The 20,446-nt window shown below is 51.9% G+C and overlaps 2 protein-coding genes across 2 annotated transcripts in view; one reads left to right on the forward strand and one right to left on the reverse strand.

Annotated features, from left to right (window-relative positions):
- The first annotated feature begins 3,497 nt into the window (after positions 1-3,497).
- Positions 3,498-13,535, forward strand: LOC118695695 (sodium channel subunit beta-3). Its single transcript, XM_036397412.2, has 6 exons — positions 3,498-4,412; positions 5,809-5,972; positions 7,706-7,931; positions 9,566-9,704; positions 10,753-10,849; positions 11,275-13,535. Exons 1-5 carry the CDS (start codon positions 4,358-4,360, stop codon positions 10,814-10,816), a joined length of 648 nt encoding a protein of 215 aa, XP_036253305.1. The 5' UTR covers positions 3,498-4,357; the 3' UTR covers positions 10,817-10,849; positions 11,275-13,535.
- Positions 13,536-13,538: 3 nt separating this feature from the next.
- Positions 13,539-20,446, reverse strand: part of GRAMD1B (GRAM domain containing 1B) — a 45,242-nt gene continuing 38,334 nt past the window's right edge. Inside the window, exon 18 of the mRNA XM_054517083.1 lies at positions 13,539-20,040. Within this exon, the coding sequence (XP_054373058.1) occupies positions 19,951-20,040 (90 nt within the window). The 3' untranslated portion in view covers positions 13,539-19,950. The remainder of the gene's footprint in view (positions 20,041-20,446) is intronic.

A 20,446-nucleotide genomic window follows, 5' to 3' on the forward strand; every position in this document is an offset into this window, starting at 1 on the left:
TATTGGCTGGGAAGGGGCTGGGTGTACCTGGAAACTGCAGATCAATCCTCAGCATCAGCTGGGAATGAAGGTGCTGAGGTGTGTGAAGAGCAAAGCTGGAGTTGCCTCCAGTTTAGAACATTCAGAGGATCCAGGTGCTGGCAGCTACATGGGGAGTTCATTTTAAACCTTGAGTGTGAAAAGAGAAAACTGAATGAGCCTTTCTAACCCCCCAGGCACCCTGTGGAAGCAACAGAGAGAGAGAGCAGCCCTCCCTTGCCCGGGATTCGTGCAGCACGGATGTGGGAGTGCGTGGGAAGGGTGCCTCCATCCATTACATCCAACATCTCTAACTTGGCATTCATTATCCCGCAGGGCTCCTCTGCACAGCGCTGCTCCTTCCATCCTGCCTGCAGCAGGCTGAGGGGCACAAAGGGGCCCTTTTCCCCCATTTTGAGCCCCGGGGGTGGCTGTGGGAGCCCTGCAGGGCTCCGGGAGCAGCTGCTGCCGTGCTGGCTCTGCCGTGTCCCCGGCAGCCAGGAGGGGCCGGGCTGATGTGCTGGGGAAGGCAGAGGAGCCCAGACAGGCGGGGCTCCGTTCCCGGTGCCCTGTCCCAGCCTCAGGGACCACGGCAGTGAGGGATTAGTGGGGGCAGGGTGCCGAAATTATTTTTATCTCCTCGTCTTGTTGTGCCTGTGCACAAGTGCCAGCCTTTTCAGTCTTTTTTTTTTCTTTTTTTTTTTTTTCCTCCTGTGAAGCATTAACTGGGTGGGTTGCCATAGCAACCCCTGCACGATAAGTTGGGCTGCTTCTTGCAGAGATTTCTCCCTCAACGCTCAAGATTTCTCTCTCTCTGAGCGTTGCATCCCCTTCTCCATGTCCCCTGGGGTGGCAGTGACCTCTGTGGTGCCCCAAAGGCCACCCCTGACCCCCAGGGCTGGGACAGAGCAGAAAGGGGCAGCTTGTGCATCATCCTGGCGTGGGATGGGGTTGGGAGGATCTCTGCTCTCCATCCCTTGTGCAGGGCTCAAAATTAAAACAGGCTTTGAGTGTGACATCCTGATTATTTACAAGTTTTCCTGAAGAGGGCAGGGAGGTGTTTGCTGCTTCTCCTAAGCAGGCACAGGGTGACACTGGAGTGGTTCCCAGCTAAGCCCAGATTGTAGGAAGAGCGAAATGATCTTATCCTTTCATTCAGAGAGAACCCACAGAGGTTTGCTCTGAAAACAAAAACCAGCACAGCTTGTGGCAGGTTAAGAATCTGGGTGGATTTATTGCAAATTACCTTGGATCTTGTCTGTGGTAGGCTTGAGGTGAAGAATAAACTTCTCCAGAGCTGGGGAAGAGGGTGTGACCTCCCTGACATGTGACTCTTCATCTCAAAATCCACCCAAATCTGAGGCCAATTTCACCAGAGGTTTTCTTCACCTCAGGGCCCCATTTCCCTTCTTGAAATAGCAGCTACAATGCTGGTCTGGAATGGAGTCATTGAGGTTGGTAGATGAGTGATTCTGAGGGAAAACTCATTACTTTTTCAGGATGTTTGTTTGCCAATATAATCTGAATTGTTTGGCAGGCAGGCTCTGGGGTTAGAGGAGAGAAGGTTTCTGCTTCTACCTGAGGAGCAGCAGGGGCTGGGGGTCAGTCAGTGACTCTGACTGAGTCAGTGTGCTCGAGCTGCTGCTTCCTCTTAATCCTCTTGGCCCCTGAGTCTCATCCCTGGCAGGATTGGCTGTAATAGATGTAATTAGAGCGGCAGCAGCACAAACAGTGCAGCCCTGCTGATCCCTGCTCTGTGTTCTGCCAGGGCACCTGCCTGCCTGGGAATAGCTCTCATTTCCATGGAGCTTTGTGGAACAGGTGGCTGGCAGAGGACAGAGCCAGGGATGTTTTCCAGCAGCTCCTGGGGCTATAAAAAACCCACCCCCAGCACTCATCTCCCGTGCATGGGATGGATTGTTCCAGAAGGGGTAGGAGCAAATCCTTGTGGCTTAACCTGCCCTTCCCTTTGTGCTGTTGTGATGATAGCAAGGGGAAATGGGACAAAAGAAATGGCTCAATATCCTTCATGCAGCTCTGGGTATCATGTTTGCTGTTCTGTCTTGCCATGGAGGAAATCAGATTTTAAGGTTTCTCTATGCATGATGGATGACTTCTAAGGGCGGGATGGAACGCTGGCATCAGCACCCTGCAAGCTGTTGTTCTCCCTGGCCACACCTGGCTCCTGCAGGTACATTAAACAGGTTTGTTTTCTTCTGGTGGGCTGCTGGAAGAGTGCACAGGAGCCCAAAGAAGCCTGGGAGCAGAGGGGACAGTGAGAACAGCCTGACAGCCAGCGTGTGGCTTTGGCCAGTCCCTGCTGGGACACTTCAGGCTGCAAAGATTTGGGGAATGCCAGCCAGCTGTGGGCTGGAATAGGGCACAGCAACCTGTGCAGTCAGCAGAGCGAGGCAGAAGGAGGCAGCAGGAGGGTGTCCCTAGCTGGGAATTGCTCAGAGCAGCCGCTGGAGCCTGTGCAGGGTGACGTGCAGGCAGCTGCTGCGTGTGGCCGCTGGCAGATGATGAATGCAGCCTGCTGACACAAACACAATTAGGTGATGTCTAGGAAAAGCCTTGGCTTTGTTCTGTGCCTGCTTCACTCCAGCAGTGCAGGGACCTGATCTCACGTGTGTGCCCCTGTGTCCACCCCTGGGGAGGGCACAGAGCTGTGGCAGTGGCACTGCCAGTGGGGTGTGCCCAGCTGAGAGCCCCAGGACAGCTGGAGCTGATTTTTTCTGCTGCCTGAAAAAATCTCTGGGTGGCTCTGGCCACCTGCACGCTGAGTTTTGGCACTGCCAGTCACTCCTGTGTCATCCTCTGGTGGGGCTGCTCAGGTTTAACTCAGTAGATTGGGCTGTGTGTGGAGCTGCAGGTGCTTTAAAAGGAGCACATGTAACAAAAGCTTCATTTTCCCCTCTCTGTCCACGGTGACCTTCAAAGCTGGAGGAGCCCTCCAGGGCATGGTGGCCCCCGTCCAAGGAGAGAAAGCCCAGCCTGCTGCTGGCAATAAATTCCCTGGAATCAGGCAGGAACATGAGGCAAGAGGATTTCCCAGTATTTCCAACTGTGACCTTCAGAGCCGTGCAAATGTTAGTATTAAACTTATTAGCAGCAGAGGCCTTTCTGTGACCCTGCAGGGATAACTCCCCCCATTTCCCCCCCTCTCCTTGGCTTTTTTTGGAGGCAGGACAGTGATGCTGATCTGTAGAGACGGGAAAAGGAGCGAGTGGTACAAACGAAAAGAAGGGAAATTCAGATTTTGGGAAGAAATGCTTTGCTGTGAGGGCGGTGACAAGGGCATCCAGGGAGGTCGTGGCTGCCCTGGACGTGCTCGAAGGTTGGATGTGGCTTGGTGGGAGTTGTCCCCACACATGGCAGGGGGTGGGACTGAGCTTTAAGCTCCATTCCAACGCCTTAACACTCCGTGCTTATGTGACACCCTCTGTGCGATGTCTCCAGCCAAGCTGGGCGCTGCCCGCGGGACCACCGGAGCCCGGGGCCGCTTGCGCTGAGCCGGGAGGGGCCGGGGGAGGCGGCCGCGCATGTGCCGGCCGTGCCCCCCGCCCGGGCTGCTCCAGCATCCTCGGCATCCTCCCAGGCATCCTCCCAGGCATCCTCCCTGCCGGCCGCTGCGCTCCGCAGCCCGCGCAACAAAAGCGCCGCGGCCGCGCCCCGCGGAGCCGCTCCCGGAGCGGGGCACCTGCTGCTGCTGCTGCTGCTGCTGCTGCTGCTGCTGCTGCTGCTGCTGCTGCTGCTGCTGCTGCTGCTGCTGCTGCTGCTGCTAATGATGATGATGATGATGATGATGATGATGATGATGATGATCCAGCGCAGCTGATCCAACGCTGCTGATCTAACGGTGCTCCCGCTCCGCTCCGCCCGCGCCCTGCGCAGCACCGGCCGCGCCCGCGGAGCCGCGGAGCTGTCCGGGCTCGGGCTCCGTGCAGGCTCCGGGCTCGGGCTCCGTGCAGGCTCCGGGCTCGGGCTCCGTGCGGGCTCCGGGCTCGGGCTCCAGGCTCGGGCTCCGTGCAGGCTCCGGGCTCGGGCTCCGTGCAGGCTCCGGGCTCGGGCTCCGTGCGGGCTCCGGGCTCGGGCTCCGTGCGGGCTCCGGGCTCGGGCTCGGGCTCTGTCCGTGGTGCTGCCGCCCCCGCGGCCGAGCGCAGCCCCCGGACCGCGCCCGCCCGGCCGCTCCCCGCCCGGCATCCTGTTGCGCCGGGAGCGCGGCGAGCGGGGAAAGAGCATCCGAGAGCATCCGAGAGCATCTGAGAGCATCTGAGAGCATCCGAGAGCATCCGAGAGGATCCTGCCGAGAGCCTGAGCGCCGGCCCGGCTCCGAACAATGGCTGCGCTGCCGCGGCTGCTCTGCGCGGCCGCGCTCGCTCTGCTGCTCTGGGGTAGGTGCTGCCATTCCCTCTCCCACCCAGCGCCGCTGGAAAGAAGGGAGGATGCTCCCTTCGCCTCTGCCCTCCGAGTGGGGCTTTTGTTGTCGGGAGAAGGGAATTACGCTCGTGCGGAGATGGTGTGGGTGTGAGGGAGTGAAAACACCTCCGTGCCGAGCACAAAGCATGTGCTGGTCCCTTGCTGTTTGCTGTTGGTCTGGGGTTTGCAGCGTAATTTGACATCGAGTTGCCTCGGGGAGGGAGTGCAGCCCATTAAGAGGTGCTTTAGTGCCGGTTTGCCGTGCAGTCTGTGTAAACTGGAGTTAATCAATCGATTGCAGCTGCAGTTTGATTCCTGCCACGAGAAGAGGTTGGGTGGTTTCGCCACATTCGATGTGCGTGTGCCTTCAGCCCTGTGTGTGGGTGCCTGTCTGTGTGTTCAGATCTCGTTTCTCAGAGTAAAGCAGGATCCAGGAGCTTTTCCCGATTTCTCCCTGGAAGCTGCTGCTGTCCGTGGAGCTGGTAGTACGGGAGAATTGGAACCAGGCTGCTTCCAGGAATAGTCCCGGGATAATATGTTGCTTGGGAGAGTGGGTTAATGGTGCCTCAGAGGCTGGGGAGGAGGGAGCAGCCAGCAAAGTCAGCGTCTGGGCTCTGGAGACAGCCTTGGACAGACAGAGCCCGGGATTGTTTAGCCCGGGGGACAAATGTCAGCAGGGATTTGGTCAGAGATGTGGTGCTGAAACGACCGCTTCCTGCTCCAGCGTGTGGCTTCACATGCAACCATTTCTGTCCTCTTTGCAAGAGCAGTATTCGAGAGTTGCCAGCCTTAGCACAGCTCTGATTGGAAGCGTTTTGAGCAGGAATGCCTGGGAAATCAATAACTCCTCCTGCTGCCAAATTCACTCCTGTCCAAGCCCCTTGGTTCCCACTAGTGCCCATGAACAGGAAGGGTGATGGACCCTCCCAGTTTTGCTGAATTAAAGCATCCAGAGATTCCAACTCAGCACAAAGAGTGAGCTGTTGCTCCACTCTGGAATTCTGGGCTTCCCCTCATCCCAGACTGTAATTACTGCTCTAACAGGGGCATGCCCAGCACACATGGGAGGCAATGAACAATACCTTTAAAGTGGCTTTAATTACCAGGGAAAGATGAAAGTTGTGGCAAAGCAGATGCTGGAGAGGTGAATCTGTGTGAAGTGATCACCCTCTGTTAATTATTATGAATTATTAATATCTCAGGAGAAGGAAGCTTGGTAAAATTTAACATTTGAGACTTAATCCGTTATCAGACAGTGCTAGTAATAAATCAAGCCATTTTCCATTAGGGACATTAATGCCAAGATGTGAATAACTGATGCTTCTCTAATTCTGTCTTAACTCTTCTTTCTCTGCTGCTCCTCTCCCCCAGCTGGATTTTGTTCCTCAGTGTGTGTGGAAGTCCCATCTGAGACAGAGGCTGTCCAAGGGACCGACATGAAGCTGCTCTGCATCTCCTGCATGAAGAGGGAAGAGGTGACAGCCAGCACAGTGGTGGAATGGTTCTACAGGCCCAACGGGGGGAAGGATGAGCCTGTATGTGTGACTGCGACCTCAGTCCTTTCTGTTTCTTTCCTTGCTTGTCCCATTTCCACACCTGGGCACAACACGAGTTCCTGGCAGGAAAAGCTGCAATCAGTTGTTGAGGCCAAATATTTGGGTTGTAGATTAATCAATATCAGTTTCCAGTCCCATTCCCGCAATACCTCAAGCCCAGTATCTGAGGATGTCAAATATGACTGACCCTTGGCACCCTTGTCTGAATCAGTTCTGAATGCCAAAGCTGTTCTTTTGGAGGTGAAATTAATAAAAATAAATCTGCAGGGCAGGATTTACTTATTTTTGCCTCAGAGAAAGCAGTGTTATCCCAACTGTGGGAGGATCTCTGGGAGCTGCTTTGGATCCCTGTCAGAAAAGGTAAAATTGATTTTCAGAATGAATCGAAATGGAAATTGGACAGATGAGGAGCAGCTGGAATTCAAGAGAGAATGGTGAAATGGAGAACTAGATAAAGGCTGAGTGCACATTTCTTTCTAGCTATTTTATCTGAGTCTGAAGCATTAAATCAGTGGCTGTGATTGAGCAGAGCCAGGCAGGATTGCAAATATTTTACTGTCTGAGAACTAAAGGGACCAGGCTAAGGAATGAGATGGGAATTCACTTCCAGTGCCCTGGGGGATCCATTTGCCAGTGACAACCCAAAGAACACCAGCCACAGGTCATGGTGGGACTGTGGTCAGCCAGAATGTCACACTGCCACATTTGTCCTGCAGCCCTTCCATCTCAGCTGAACACCCCAGGGCTTCCCAAGGAGAGCTGTTGGTCTTCACTGTGGATGTTCTGTGGTCCTTTCCTCAGGTGATCTGACATGCACTGTCTGTCAGGCACATTGCTGGGCATGAAGAATCCCAGGGTTCTGTCCCATTGCTGATTTTTTTGTCCACGTGCATCTGTGTTTTGCTGTGCCTTCGTTTTTCTCCCTCTCTGGTGGAGATATTGGATTCCTGATCACTCATTTTCCTGTCTTTTGTAAAGTCACCTGATACTTTGAGGCAAAGGATGATAGAATATGAATAGCTGCTGTTACCAAGGGAGCTCAGCACATCCCTGAGTGTCGCTGGGGGGGGATGCTGCCCCTGGCTCGTGGCATGGTGTTGTCCAAGGGAGAGATTACCCAGCACATCCCTTTATTTCATTACAGATCTATCTATATTTATATATATATATATATTCCTCACAGATCTATCTATCTATATATATTTTTTTTTCCTCACAGATCTATTTATTTATATATATATATTCCTCACACATCTGTATATCTATATATATATATTCCTCACAGATCTATATATCTCTTTATATTTATTCCCTCACATATATATATATTTTCTTCACACATTTATATATCTCTTTATATTTATTCCCTCACAGAAATATCTATATTTATATATATATGTTCCTCAAAAATCTATATATCTCTTTATATTTATTTCCTCACGGATCTATCTATACTTATACATATATATTTTTTCCTCATAGATCTATTTATCTTTATATTTATTTCCTCACAGATCAATCTATATTTATATATATTCCTCAAACATCTATATATCCATTTATATTTATTTCCTCACAGATCTATCTATCTATCTATATATATATTCCTCACAGATCTATATAACCATTTATTTCCTATTTCCTCATAGATCTATCTATATTTATATATATATATATTCCTCACAGATCCCTTTATATTTATCCCCTCACAGATCTACGAGTACAGGAAAACAAACCACGAGTTCCCGAGCCGCTTCAGCGGGCGGATCCAGTGGAACGGGAGCAAAGACATGCAGGACGTGTCCATCACCGTGGTCAACGTGACCCTCAATGACTCGGGCGTCTACACCTGCAACATCACCCGCGAGTTCGAGTTCGAGATCCACCGGCCCCTCTTCCAGAGCTCCAGGGTGATCCACCTCACCGTGGTGGAGGAGGGTAGGAGGCTGTTTTGTGCTGTCCCTGGTCAGGGTGATCCACCTCAACACGGTGGAAGAGGGCAGGAAGTTGTTTTGTGCTGTCCCTGGCCAGGGTGACCCACCTCACCATGGTGGAAGAGGGCAGGAAGGTGTTTTGTGCTGTCCCTGGCCAGGGTGATCCATCTCACCATGATGGAGGAGGGTAGGAGGGTGTTTTATGTTTTGTTCTGCCCCTGGCCAAGATGATCTATTGGAATAATTACTAATATTGTGGACAGGACGTGCCTGAGCTTGTCTGGCCCCGCTGCTGAACCAAACAGCAGCACTGTGGTGTTTCACCCCACAGACACTTTTGCCTGGCTGGGTGTGTGGTGTTTCACCCCACAGACACTTTTGCCTGGCTGGGTGTGTGGTGTTTCACCCCACAGACACTCTTTCCTGGCTGGGTGCTGCAGCTGGGCACGTGGGGACAAGTCCAGGCCTGCAGGAGCTCTGGTGGTGCTGGGATGGAGCTTCCCCCATAACAGGGGCTGCTCCTCAGGTTTCCCTCTGTGGAGAAGCTTTAAGGTGATGGTGAAGGAAAGGAGTCGGTTCTGATGGAGGGTTTGGATCCAGAGCTTTATTCTGGCCCTCAGGCCTCTGAATCAGCACCAGCTCCAACAGAACTCCCTGAGCCCGTGGTTGCTGTTCCTGGCCAGGGTGATCCAGCTCACCATGGCTGAGGAGGGTAGGAGGGTATTTTGTGCTCTCACTGGCCAGGATGATCCACCTCGTTGTGATGGAGGATGGTAGGAGGGTGTTTTGTGCTGTCACTGGCCGTGGGTGTTGTCACCATGGTGGATAGAGTTTGTCACTGCGCCACAGGAGAGGGCTCTGAGTTTGGCATTGACAAACACACCTCAGGAGGAAAAGCCTGTGGCTTGTTTGATGGCTGGAGGCTGTTTGTGGGCACAGGCTGGTTGTGTGTGAGCGTGGGAAGGCTCGCTGGGCCTGGCACAGCTGGGCAGGCTCCGGCAGAGGTTTCCAGCTCCTCCGGTGGCGGCTCTGGATGTTACAGCGCTGCCTTTCCCAGCGAGCCGCAGCGATTCCTTGCTGCCGCCCCCTCCCTCCTGAAACAACGACTGGTTCTCCATTTTGACAGCGGTCTCCTGCTTCTCCTCCTTCCCTCTGTGGTGCTCCTGAGTCTTTCTGCTCCTCTGGGTGTTGCTGGGTTCAGTGCTGCAATCGCGGCGTGTTACGGACAGTACAGGGGATTCTGCTGCTCTCTTCAGAGAGGACCAGGAGCATTCAGCCCTTTTGTCTGCCCTTTCCCCTCCCTCTCCCCCGCCAGCACCTCAGTGTTTTGATCCTTTACAAATCACTGGAGGCACAACAGAGCTGAGTAACACCAGCGAGTGGGACACGGGGAGGAAACAGAGCGTGAGGGTGAGATAGGTGAGCAATCCCTGAGGGTGTGGGGGTGGCACAGGCAGGGCTGTCCGTGTTGGATCCCTCTTGGATCCTTGCCTGTTGCAGGTCCCTCTCTTTTGCCCCCTCACAGCCTAAAGGCACCTGGAGATTCTGGCAAGGAGGGTGAGGAAGGATGACACAAGGGTGGGAAGTGTCCATGGAGCTGCATGGAAACAATCAGGGGTTATTTCATTCTATTCACAGCTGGAGAAGACTTCACCTCTGTCATCTCAGAAATTATGATGTATATTCTGCTGGTGTTCCTCACGCTGTGGCTGCTGATTGAGATGATCTATTGCTACAGGAAGGTGTCCAAGGCAGAGGAGGCTGCCCAGGAAAACGCGTAAGTGTGGAACCCCTGGAGGTCAGATCTGTTCTACAAGAGCTCTTCACACGTCCCAGAGCTCTCAAATGTGCATAGACCCGTGCTAGGACAATCAGGTCTAAAACTGGTGATTTTTTCTTCCTGATGATTGAATAAATTGTGTAATACTAATTCCTTCTGCCTCACCTCCTCTGCTGTAAAACCCCAAGGAACTGGTTCTGTACCAGCAGGAACCTGGGCCTGTAGGGTGTCCACAATATGGGACAGACCCTGTGCAGTTTGCCAGAAATCCTCATAAGGTCTCAATACGACACGAAATGAACGACACTCCCACTCTGAGATGTCCAAGGCAAAAAAGGGGCTGGTTTATTTCCAGTATTTATAGAATTCCAAAAGTGACCGTGGATTGGAGGATGAAATTGCCACCTCTCCAACCACACTGGTCAAACCAACAGTCCATCAATTCTCTCCTCCTCCAGAAAGGAATGCAAACCAATCATTATTTACATGAAAAGCGTGTGAGAAACTCCATAAGAAAAATGTAAACATCAGAAGGCTTAGAAGAACTTTAGAAGAACAGGGCAACAAAGGTTGACAAAGTGAGTAGTGATTCAAACATGCTGAAAGACTGCAGGAAGATTGAACCCTGCTGTGGCTGACATGGGCTGGTTGGTGTTTGCTCTGTCCAAAGTCCTTGCAGTGTTTAGGAGCACCAGCACCGTGCCCCCTTGCACCACACACACCAGGCAGGGAGTGAGCACTATTCCAGGTTTGGACCATGTGGAGATGCTCTCATGGAAGGTCTGGTTTCATCCTGGCCCATTCCCATCTTTCCACACACTTGGCTGGGATTGGAGCACTCTTTGTACAAAGGAAGGCTGGCTGTGTAGGATTTTGCAGCAGGGAAGATTCGGTGTTTGCCCCTGCCTGTGCCAAGGAGTTTCCCTCTGCGGGCATCTACAGGTGACGTTTGTTACCTCAGAGATGCTTCCAGGCATTCAGGAAAGGTGAGTTTACCCAAGCTGGGCTTTACACTGTGTGCTTTCCTCCTTCCCTCCAACTACAGGACAGACTACCTTGCAATTCCATCGGAAAACAAGGAGAACTGTGCTGTGCCTGTGGAGGAGTAGCAGAGGGGAGGCAGCGCAGTGAGCGGCACCAAGGTGGGTCATGGAGAACTGGTCACTCCTTGTGTCTGTCCACCCCTCAGCTTCCTCGTGGTGGGGCTGGAGACCCCTGGAGCGTGGCTGTGCTCCCCTGGAGCTTCTCCAGCAACCTTAGAGGACACACAGGAGTCTTTAGGTGTGGGGTGTGCTTGTATTTATTGAAACCCCAAATCAACACAGGCCTTGATGTATTTATGCCTCCTTTACCTATTGCTGTGGCGTGGGGAATCTTCACTTTCCCCTGCACAAAGGCAACTGTAAGGGCTCTGTCTCCAAAGGAAACACATTCTAGGAAGGAGTTTGTGTGCTACAGATTAAAATCTGGATCTTTTACCCTCTTGTTCACCTCTGGCCAGTTCCTGTGCTAACTCTGTTGCCATCCTCACCCCTGTGAGCTCCAAGAGGAATTGTCTCCCTTGCAGGGGCTCTGAAGATAGAAGGACCATGCCACACCAGCCAGCTTTGAGGGGAGCTCTGCGCCGTCAGGAGGAGCAGGGGGAAGTGTAAATTCTCTTCCATTTGCCCTGGACTCTGTACAGCCTTGACTTTGGTCCTGTGACCCACCTGAGCTGCCAGCCCAGTGCTGAAGGACTCCTCTGTGGAAGCATGCTGAGCAAAAGGGTGTGGGCAGCACGGCTCCTCCCTGACCTTCAGTTCCACCATCACCTCAATGGCTTTGTAAATGTCACCTGTCACTTCTTAGCTGCTCTCACCACCACCTTTATTTGCTAAATGTGCTACTTCTCCACTGCAGAGGTTAAGGGTATGTATGGCACGCTGCTCTGAGCTGCAGGAGTGTGAACAAGGATCTCTTAGGGGGTTATTCCACCACATACTAGGCCCAAGCAGTTTTCTTGGTGTTAAAACAGGAGGAATTTAATTAATTAATGAAGTCACTCTGGATTTTAGGCTGTCCATGCACAAGCAGAGTAGGGTGAGGACTGTAATGCACTACAATTGGAAATGTATAGTAGGAAGGAGAGGTCTCTGTCATGTTCACACTTTCTTCTGGAGGGAATTGAGAATACAGACCATGAAGTATTCCTGCTTTGGGAAGCAGGATGACGTAAGTATAAGAAACCCCTGTGTCCCTCTCATTTATCAAGTATCAAATCCCTCATCCCCTTCCACCTGCCTGGCACAGCAGGTTTGCTCCTGGACACACAGTGGGAGGAGGAACCTGCAACAGCTGGCAAGGCAGCAGGACCAGGCAGGGGATCCACCTTTTCCTGAGAAACCCCAAAAAGGAAGGCAGCCTCATGCTGGTAGGCAGGAGAAATAAACAGGATGCAAAGCCCTCACAGCTTAGGAAAATGGTTGTAGTTTTATAACTGTGATGGTTCTCTGGTGCTGTAGCAGCACCATCTAGAGGGATAGACAGAAAACACCCACTTTTCCCAGTTAATCCTAATTCTCTCTTGAGGTAATTAATCACCAGTATAAATAGTCTGGATTAATCCTAAATGATCTTCTTGTGCCCAGGAATCACCCTGGAAATTCCATCTTTCCTATGCAAACTTACCTTTTCTGAGGCTTAAGCAGAATAAAAATGTTTTCTGCCCTTCAATGCAGATCAGTTGAGCTCAACAGCTGGGATTGGAAGGGAGGAAAAGGCAGAACCATTGGCCAGGGTGGAATTGTGCTGTAAAAGCAGGTGGGGAAGGTTTGGGTTTGTTGCATGGCAGAGCTGTGACATCCCTGCTGCCTGTGCTGCCTTGCCAGAGCTGACAAATTCTGCTCCATTTGTAAAGTAGCTCCAAGTGCTCGTGACTCCAGGCATGCTCCCCACCCACGGGATCCCCTCTGCTTTGTTCTGCTGCTTTTGATGTGCTGGCTAAAAATCACAGAAATTACCCCGTTTGTAAGGCAGGCTCAGGCCAGATTTCCAACTGGCACTTGTTCAAAACCCTTTTTTTAGAGTGGGTGTCAACTTTAGTCAACTACTCCAGTGCAGTCTTGGTGGCAGGAATGCTCCCAAACCCAGAGCCAAGCCTGGCAAGGGGAGCACATTTTCCAGATCAAACACACTCACAGTCTGGGCACCAGTTCCCAAAATCCTGATATCCAAAAGGGATATCCAAAAGGGATATCCAAAATAATATCCAAGAATATTCAGCTGGATGCCATCTTTTTCCCTATCCCAGTTTGCCTGGCAGAATCCTGAACTCAACAGAGGAGGGACTGGGTTGTAACTCTGGGGTTTCCAGCACTGCCCACAGCATTGAGCCCATTTTAGGTGAATTTTAGGACACAACTCCAGCTCTGCTCCTGAGTCCCTGTGAGCCACAGACAACCCTCTGGTGTCATACTGTTAAATCAAAACAGGAGTGAACCCAAGAACTTCTTGAGAGCTACCTCAGGTGGTAAAGAATGGCCATCCCCTTGTCCTGCACCTCCCTGGGTCCCACAGGCATCTTCTGGATGCTCTTTTTTGGACAAATCTTTCACTTTTCCAGTTCCTGCAGACAGAGGTGACCATTGCCATGTGGTGGTGTTCCAAGCAGGAAGAAACAGGGTGCAAAGTTCTGCTCAAGAATCTTGCAGGGAAAAAAAGAATAATAATTAAAAGATTGGTGATTCTTCAAGAACCTGGAAGAGATGGTCCTGACAAAGACTCTGTGTGTGTTCAGAATGAGAGAGAAGATTCTGGAACAGGCAGGACAATAAAAAGAACCAAGAGCCACGCTGGTTGTTGGATAGATTTTTTAATTGATACCGTACTTCCATGGTACTAACTACTTACACAGAGTTTGGCTGCAGAGCCTGTACAATTCCTACATTCCAGCACGTTCCAGTATCGCTTTGAACCGTGGGTTGGTTTTGTTTTTGTTTCTTTTTATGTTTTTTTTGTTTGTTTTTTTTTTTTTTGCGCACAGCGCAAATTTTCTGACAGTCGGGACAACTCCTAAAACAAACCCACAATCCTTCCCCCACCCACCCCAGAGTCACCTCAGCCATCAGCCCCCTGCTGCCCGGGCTCTGGAGGGGATTCCAGCAGGGAACAGGCGCCTGTGGTGGTTGTAGGAGCCGCTCCTGTGCCGTGCTGAGGAGAGCAGAGCCTCGTTCATCATCACCTTGTGCACAGGAACTGCAGGACCAGGGGGGGAGAACAAAACCCACGTGGGGAGAACAAAACCCAGGTGGGGAGAACAAAACCCAGGTGGGGAGAACACGCCCCAGGGTTTTAGCAGCTTTCTCCAGCCCTGGAGCAGGTGGTGGGAGATGAAATCCCACTGGATTGGTGATGTCCCAGGCTGCCCCTGCGAGGTTGTGATGCTGCCACTGCTCTGCTGCTCTTCCCTCCCTCCACATCCAGCCCAGAGCCAGGTCGGTGCTTCCATCCCTGCTCTCCAAGGGCCATTTCCCAGGAGGTGGGAATGTGGAGATGGGGATGACGTGCATGGCCCAGGCTCCACCTCCCTGCTGGATGGAGCTCTATCAGCTGCTCTCCCAAATCCCAATTCCACTGGGCAGCTCCAGAACCCGAGCTGCACACTGGGGTTCATTCCCTACCTACTCTCAGGGTTTGGGGTCAGGGAAGGTGGCCTTGAACGTTAGCAATGGAATTGGCCTAAATGAGTGAGGTAACAGAAACGGCCAGAGGAGGAACCTCCCCGAGCCATGTGCAAATATAACTCCTTCAGCAGAAGGAAGTCCTTTTCCCTACTGAAAAAAAAAAAAATTAAAATAAAATAAAATAAAACACATTCACTTGAAGAGCATACAGACTGCAGGAGGGGAAGGCAGGCAGGGACAGCACCAGGTCAGAGCATCTATGACACAGGTAATGATTGTCCAGCAGCAGAGGTGGGAGGGGACGGGGAAAAGCCAAAGCAAGCACTGAAAAACGTGTGGGAGAGGAGGAGGGGGGCATGGCATGCCATGGATCCATGCTGAGGGAAGCCCATGCTGGCTGCCAAGATCAGGGAATGGCCTTGATCACAGTCACCCAAGACACGAGAGTGTTTGGCCAGTGTGCACATCTGGGAAAAGAGAGGTTTTATGGCACAGAGACTCGTGCTGGAGAGACTGCAAAGCACAGAGATCACAGCGTGTCTGGTGGGGAACAGAGTGAAAATCAGCACAAGAACCACCCTGGCACAGGTGCCCTGTGAGCCACAGAGATCAGAGCATGTCTAGGGGAACAGAGTGAAAATCAGCACAGGAACCACCCTGGCACAGGTGCCCTGTGAGCCACAGAGATCAGAGCATGTCTAGGGGGGAACAGAGTGAAAATCAGCACAGGAGCCACCCTGGAACGGGTGCTCTGTGAGCCACAGAGCTCAGAGCATGTCCAGTGAAGAACAGACTGAAAATCAGCACAGGAGCCACCCTGGCACAGGTGCCCTGTGAGCCACAGAGATCAGAGAGCACCCTGGCACAGGAGCCACCCTGGCACAGGTGTCCTGTGAGCCACTTCCCTCAGGAGCTTTGGTCCCAGAGTCTCTGTTCTGAGCTGTGTTTTAAGCAAGCCCCTGCCAGGTATTTTAAGTGGTGCTGAGGCTGAAAAGACAAATCCAGAGGCCGGGGGCTGTGCCATGGGCGGTGGCAGCCTGGCAGAGATCGGTGGGCAGAGCCCCTTGGAGCTGAGCAGGCAGTGCAGGAAGCACTCATCTGTCAAGAGCTGGGAGTGGCAGCAGCTGCCTGGGCCCACAGGACAGAGCTGCCCCCCCTGAGCCAGGCACTGCTGCTTTGAACTGTGATTTTAAGACTGATTTTCTGTGTAATGTGGAACCAGATGGTTCCAGCTGTAAATCAGGAGTTTGTTTCTGTGCTCCTGGGGAGAACAGCTGCTGCAGCACACCAGAACAAATCCAAAAGGTCCCCAGTACCCTGACCCAAAGTGTCTCCAGCCACTCTTTGGAACAGAAATTTCTACCTTGTTGCATAAAGGTAAGAATAGAGTCTCATGTCACTACCAGGACAGTGCTGAGGAGCCAAGGAGGCTGAAAAGTCTGTCCTTATCTACAGCCAGGTGAGCTGCTGAAGCTGTCTGATAAGGACAAGGATTAGCATTCCAGGATTAGCATTCCTAGAGGGATCTCCCAACACATGCCCTGTTACCTCAGAGGCAGCTTTGTGCCTTCAGGGCTCCAAATCCACCAAAGCCTCGTGCTTTGAGACCTTTCCTCTCCCAGCCCAGGGTCATAGAGACTTTTCCTGTGCCTCAGGTTTCTGGTTTAGAATTATCCCAGCAGGGGCAGGTGTCACCCAGCAGCCAGAGGTGTAAATGCAGCCTCTGTGCCACACAGGCAGCTCAGGGGACAGCAAAGGCATGTGCCTCTCCTCTCCTCTCCTCTCCTCTCCTCTCCTCTCCTCTCCTCTCCTCTCCTCTCCTCTCCTCTCCTCTCCTCTCCTCTCCTCTCCCAAAGGACTCCAGGGAGGCAGGAAGGGCTCAGACACAAGTCAGGATCAGGCAGTTTGAGTTCACAGCACGGTTTGGTGACTGAGGAGTGCGTGGAGTGCAGAGCACCCCAGAGCTCATTTTCCTGTTAACCCACAGCAACTCCTCCCCCTGCAAGTGCCTCTCTCCCTCTCATTTTCCCACCTTTTCTCTCTGGAGGGTGCAGGCCCAGCAGTGCCCCTGCCTTGGGCAGCTCCACCTGGAATCCCCTGGTTTTTGGTCCCTCAGAGGCTTCACAGGCAGAAACCTCTGGTATTCGCTCTGGGAATGCCTGGTTTGCACAGCACTGATCCAGAACTCAGATCCACTCATCCCAGCTGCCAGAGCTCTAAGATAAGCTAAGGTGTGTATTTATCAGGGGTGAGGTTGTGCCAAGGTTTGTGTCACAAACTGGTAGAGCAGAGCCTCCTGCTCCCCCTTCTCCCCACAGGAAGCATCTTCCTTGGCAGGAATTGGGCTACAAGCTGTTGGCATTGCTTGTGCATGCTTGGCTGGGGAAATGCCTTTTAAAAAACAAAAATAATTTAAAAATCGCTGTTTTGGTGGTTGTTCAGATCCTGCAAATCAAACCAAAAGCATTTCCCTTGGCAGGAATTAGGCTACAAGCTGTTGGCATTGCTTGTGCATGCTTGGCTGGGGAAATGCCTTTTAAAAAATAAGAATTAAAAAATTTAAAAAATCCTTGTTTTGGTGGTTGTTCAGCTCCTGCAAATCAGACCCCAGCAGCTGTGCAGGTGGAAGGGTCAGGCTGGGAGGGGAAATGCACCTGGAAAGAATCCAGGGGGGTTCCTGATGAGTGAGCAAGGGGAGAAGCCAAACCCTGCTGCCAAACCCTGAGCCAGGCCTGGCTGTGAGTGCTGGGGAAACAGCACCCTCTGCAACATCACTCAGGCCTCTCACTCCTAGAAAGTGCTGCTGATCCCTCCAGGAAATGCAATCCAAAACTGGCTCCAGCAGGAATGAACCTGGCAGCTGGGACTGCTCAGGGGCAGCTGATTCCTGTCCCAGCTCCCCAGAGGAAGTGAGAACACTCCAAGGTTTTCTTTAAACCCTCACCCTGAGTGCCTTCAAACCTTGCTTTTCCCCTTTTTATTACTACTGTGAGACATGAAGAGGCAAAACAAGACTGTGAATCCCATCCAAATCTAAGGCTGCCAAGTGGGAAAAAGAAATAACTGGAAAAAATCAAAATCCCTAAAGCCTCAAAGAGAAACCTCCCTCAGTGTGAGGGACGGGTTCTGCTTGGTCCCCTTGGGCTCTCACTGAAGGATTTCACATTGCTGAGTGTCAGGATAGGTGTCAAACAATTTAAAAAAACCACTTTAATGTGCAGGTAGGAGAAATATCAGTGTGAGATTGCTACAGCTGCCTGGCCTGATTAACAGAGCTTTAAACAGTGATTTTAAATGGTGATTTTAAATAGTTCTGTCTCTGGGGCCCAGCCTGAGGGAACATCCTGAGCCTGCAGCCGAAATCTGCACAGGAGGAAGGATTTAGGGTGAGAAAAAGGATCCCTTGCCTCCCTGACAGAGATAATGTGAGCAGCAAACACTGATCAGCAGCATTTATCTGTGTCCTTCTGATTTTTCTGCCTCCAGGTGGAGGAGACCCCACATTCCAGGTTCCCCTTGCACACTGTGCTCTCTCCTGGATCCCAGGGCTTCCTCCGTGTCTCCTGCTTGGAGCTTGAAATTAAATTCTACAAGAGGGAAATCCCAGCAGCAGGGGAATTCTGTGTGCTTGGCAATTGTGGGAGTGAGTAAGAGGGGGAAGGGGGACTCTGGGACAGTCTGGCAAGTCACAGTGGGGAAAAAGAGCCCCAGAAATCCCTTCCCAGGCCCTAGCACCTCAATTTCATGGTACAGCAGCCATTTCAGCAGCCTCCCTGGAAAAAAAAAAAACCCAGGGAGCAGTACAGTAGTCAGCAGCATTAAATTAAATAAATAGTCATAAATAGCCATTTCTGTCTGGTTTTCCCCAGCTGGAGCTTGCTTTCACAGTCTGAAATGTCCTTTTGATAGCCTGGCTCCATCCATGCTCCTGCACATGGGGTCTGGTGTGGGGCATGGGGAGGAATCAGCAGGCTACTCCTGCATCCATTGGAAAGGGGGAGCTTGGAGGGTTTTGCTCAGGCTGCACTGAGGATATTCTGTGCCACAGAATGGTGTGAGACCAATTATTCATCGTGGAGGAGCCAGGCCTGCACCATCTCCAAACCGGGCTGTGCAGCTGCCTCCCTCCTGCCTCTCAGAAGGTGGAAAAATCCCAGTGCTGGCCCAAGTGGGACTCACATTCCCCTCATCCACCAGGCTGGGGAGAGGCCAAGGCCTTCATTAAACCCTTCAAGGAGCAGCCTCATCCTCACTCCAGCCCCAGAGGAGTCTGTGCACTGCACAGCACAGCCAAGCTGCCCCTCTTCCCCACCTGGCTGCTCATGGGGTCTGGAATGATCCCCAGAAGAGCACAAAGTGCACACTGGCTGGTTCTGAGTGCAGCTCCAGCTCCTGGCTGCCCTCCAGGGCTGCTGTGTGTGCCTCACAGCCAGCTCTGTCCTGCCACCCTCTGATGGGCCCTTTTTCCTTTCCTCCCTTGGTCCCTGGGACCCTTCCTGACCTCTCCTGGGTTTTTGGAAGCCTTGCTGCTCCACAGATGCAGTCACATAAATATCCACAGTGATGGCTGTTGCTGCATAGATACAATTATATAAATTTATCCCAGGCAAGGAAAGGAAGCTGTTGTTTTTCCCCCCTTTTTTTTTTTCCCCCACAGATTTGACAAGACAAGGGCTGGGTGAACAAACAGGAGAGAGATTTGCTGAGCTGGGTAGTGGGAGTGCTTGCAAATCAATCCTAATTTCGGTTTTGTGTTTAAATCTGGGTGGTGATTCCAGCACCAATGCAGACCTGCAGCACAGGGGTGGCTCAGTGGCACAGGGAAAGCAGAGAACAGGTAAAGGGGACACTGTCACACTGTCACACTCACCTGGCAGGCAGGCACTGCCCTCGCCCAGGGCAGCAGCAGCACAGGGTGGGCTGTGGAAGGGATTGCAGCTCTGTGCTCTGCTCTCTGAGCCAGCCTGGCTGCCCTGACAGCAAATTCCTGCTCCCATGAGGAGCCTGCCAGGGGGATCTGCCCTCCACGGGGCCACAGCAGCTCCCCCTCCTCTCCAAAGCAGCTCTGCAAGGGATTGGCAGCGACTGCCACCCCTGTGTGGCAGCGGGTGAGGGGGTGACAGTGTCCCCTTGGGAGACAGCAGAGCAAAGCAGGGAGCTCCATGCACAGGGAGGGGATGGGGACGGGCAGGGGGGCACTCAAACTGATGCTTCCCTTCGAGACAACAAAAACAGAACAGACAGACAGACAGACAGGAATATTACAGAGGAGCAGTGCACAGGCTCAGGGAGCAGAGCTGGGCACAGCCCTAAGCACACCCCAGTGCTGGGAGAGCACAGCCCTCCCACACATACACACCCCACACTCCCAGAGCCCCTCCAGTTCAGCCAGTGTTGGAGGTCACTCCTTCCTCTCTTAGGCTTTTTTTTTTTCTTTTTTTTTTCCATTTTTTTTTCTCTTAAAATCTGTATATAATATATATATTTATATCTGTATATATATATATATATTTATATATATATTTATATATCCTATTTACACATATTGCACACCGTCCTCTGGCCTCCTGCATTCCTGCCTGTCAATGGAAACGTTTCCTTTTCTCCTCTGGATCTGACCCGAAGTCCCTGGACCCGATGCCATTCTGGAGATTTATTAGAGAATCCTTCATCTGCAAGACAAGAGATTTCTCCATTGTGGTGCTACCCTGGAGGAGACAACTTGGGGATTTCCTTTTTTTCCTTTTTTTCCTAGTATTGACACCATAATTGTGATTTTGGGAGTGGGAGTCAGGCCCATTTAAACCCCCAAAGCAGAATTGAGGGGAGGAGAATCAGGGCTGGGGACTGGGAATGTGGGGCACCATTTTCCAGAAGGGGTGAGCAGATTTAACAGTTTAAGAATAAACTCCTGAGTGACCAACAGGACAGTGCTGAGGAGCCAAAGAGGCTGAAGCCTGTCCTTATCTACACCCAGGTGAGCTGCTGGAGCTGTCTGATAAGGACATGGATTAGCATTCCCTAAGTTCTCTCTCCTTAGGGGAAAGCAGCTCACATTTAGAGACTTGTGAGGGAGCA

Source organism: Molothrus ater, chromosome 22, assembly GCF_012460135.2.
Source record: "Molothrus ater isolate BHLD 08-10-18 breed brown headed cowbird chromosome 22, BPBGC_Mater_1.1, whole genome shotgun sequence".
NCBI classification, from domain to species: domain Eukaryota; kingdom Metazoa; phylum Chordata; class Aves; order Passeriformes; family Icteridae; genus Molothrus; species Molothrus ater.

Excerpts from the sequence above, each read along its gene's own strand:
- LOC118695695 (XM_036397412.2), top strand. The coding sequence starts at position 4,358 with ATGGCTGCGCTGCCGCGGCTGCTCTGCGCGGCCGCGCTCGCTCTGCTG. Across the intron at positions 5,973-7,705 it reads ACGGGGGGAAGGATGAGCCT|ATCTACGAGTACAGGAAAAC; the intron begins GTATGTGTGACT and ends ATCCCCTCACAG. Across the intron at positions 9,705-10,752 it reads GAGGCTGCCCAGGAAAACGC|GACAGACTACCTTGCAATTC; the intron begins GTAAGTGTGGAA and ends CTCCAACTACAG.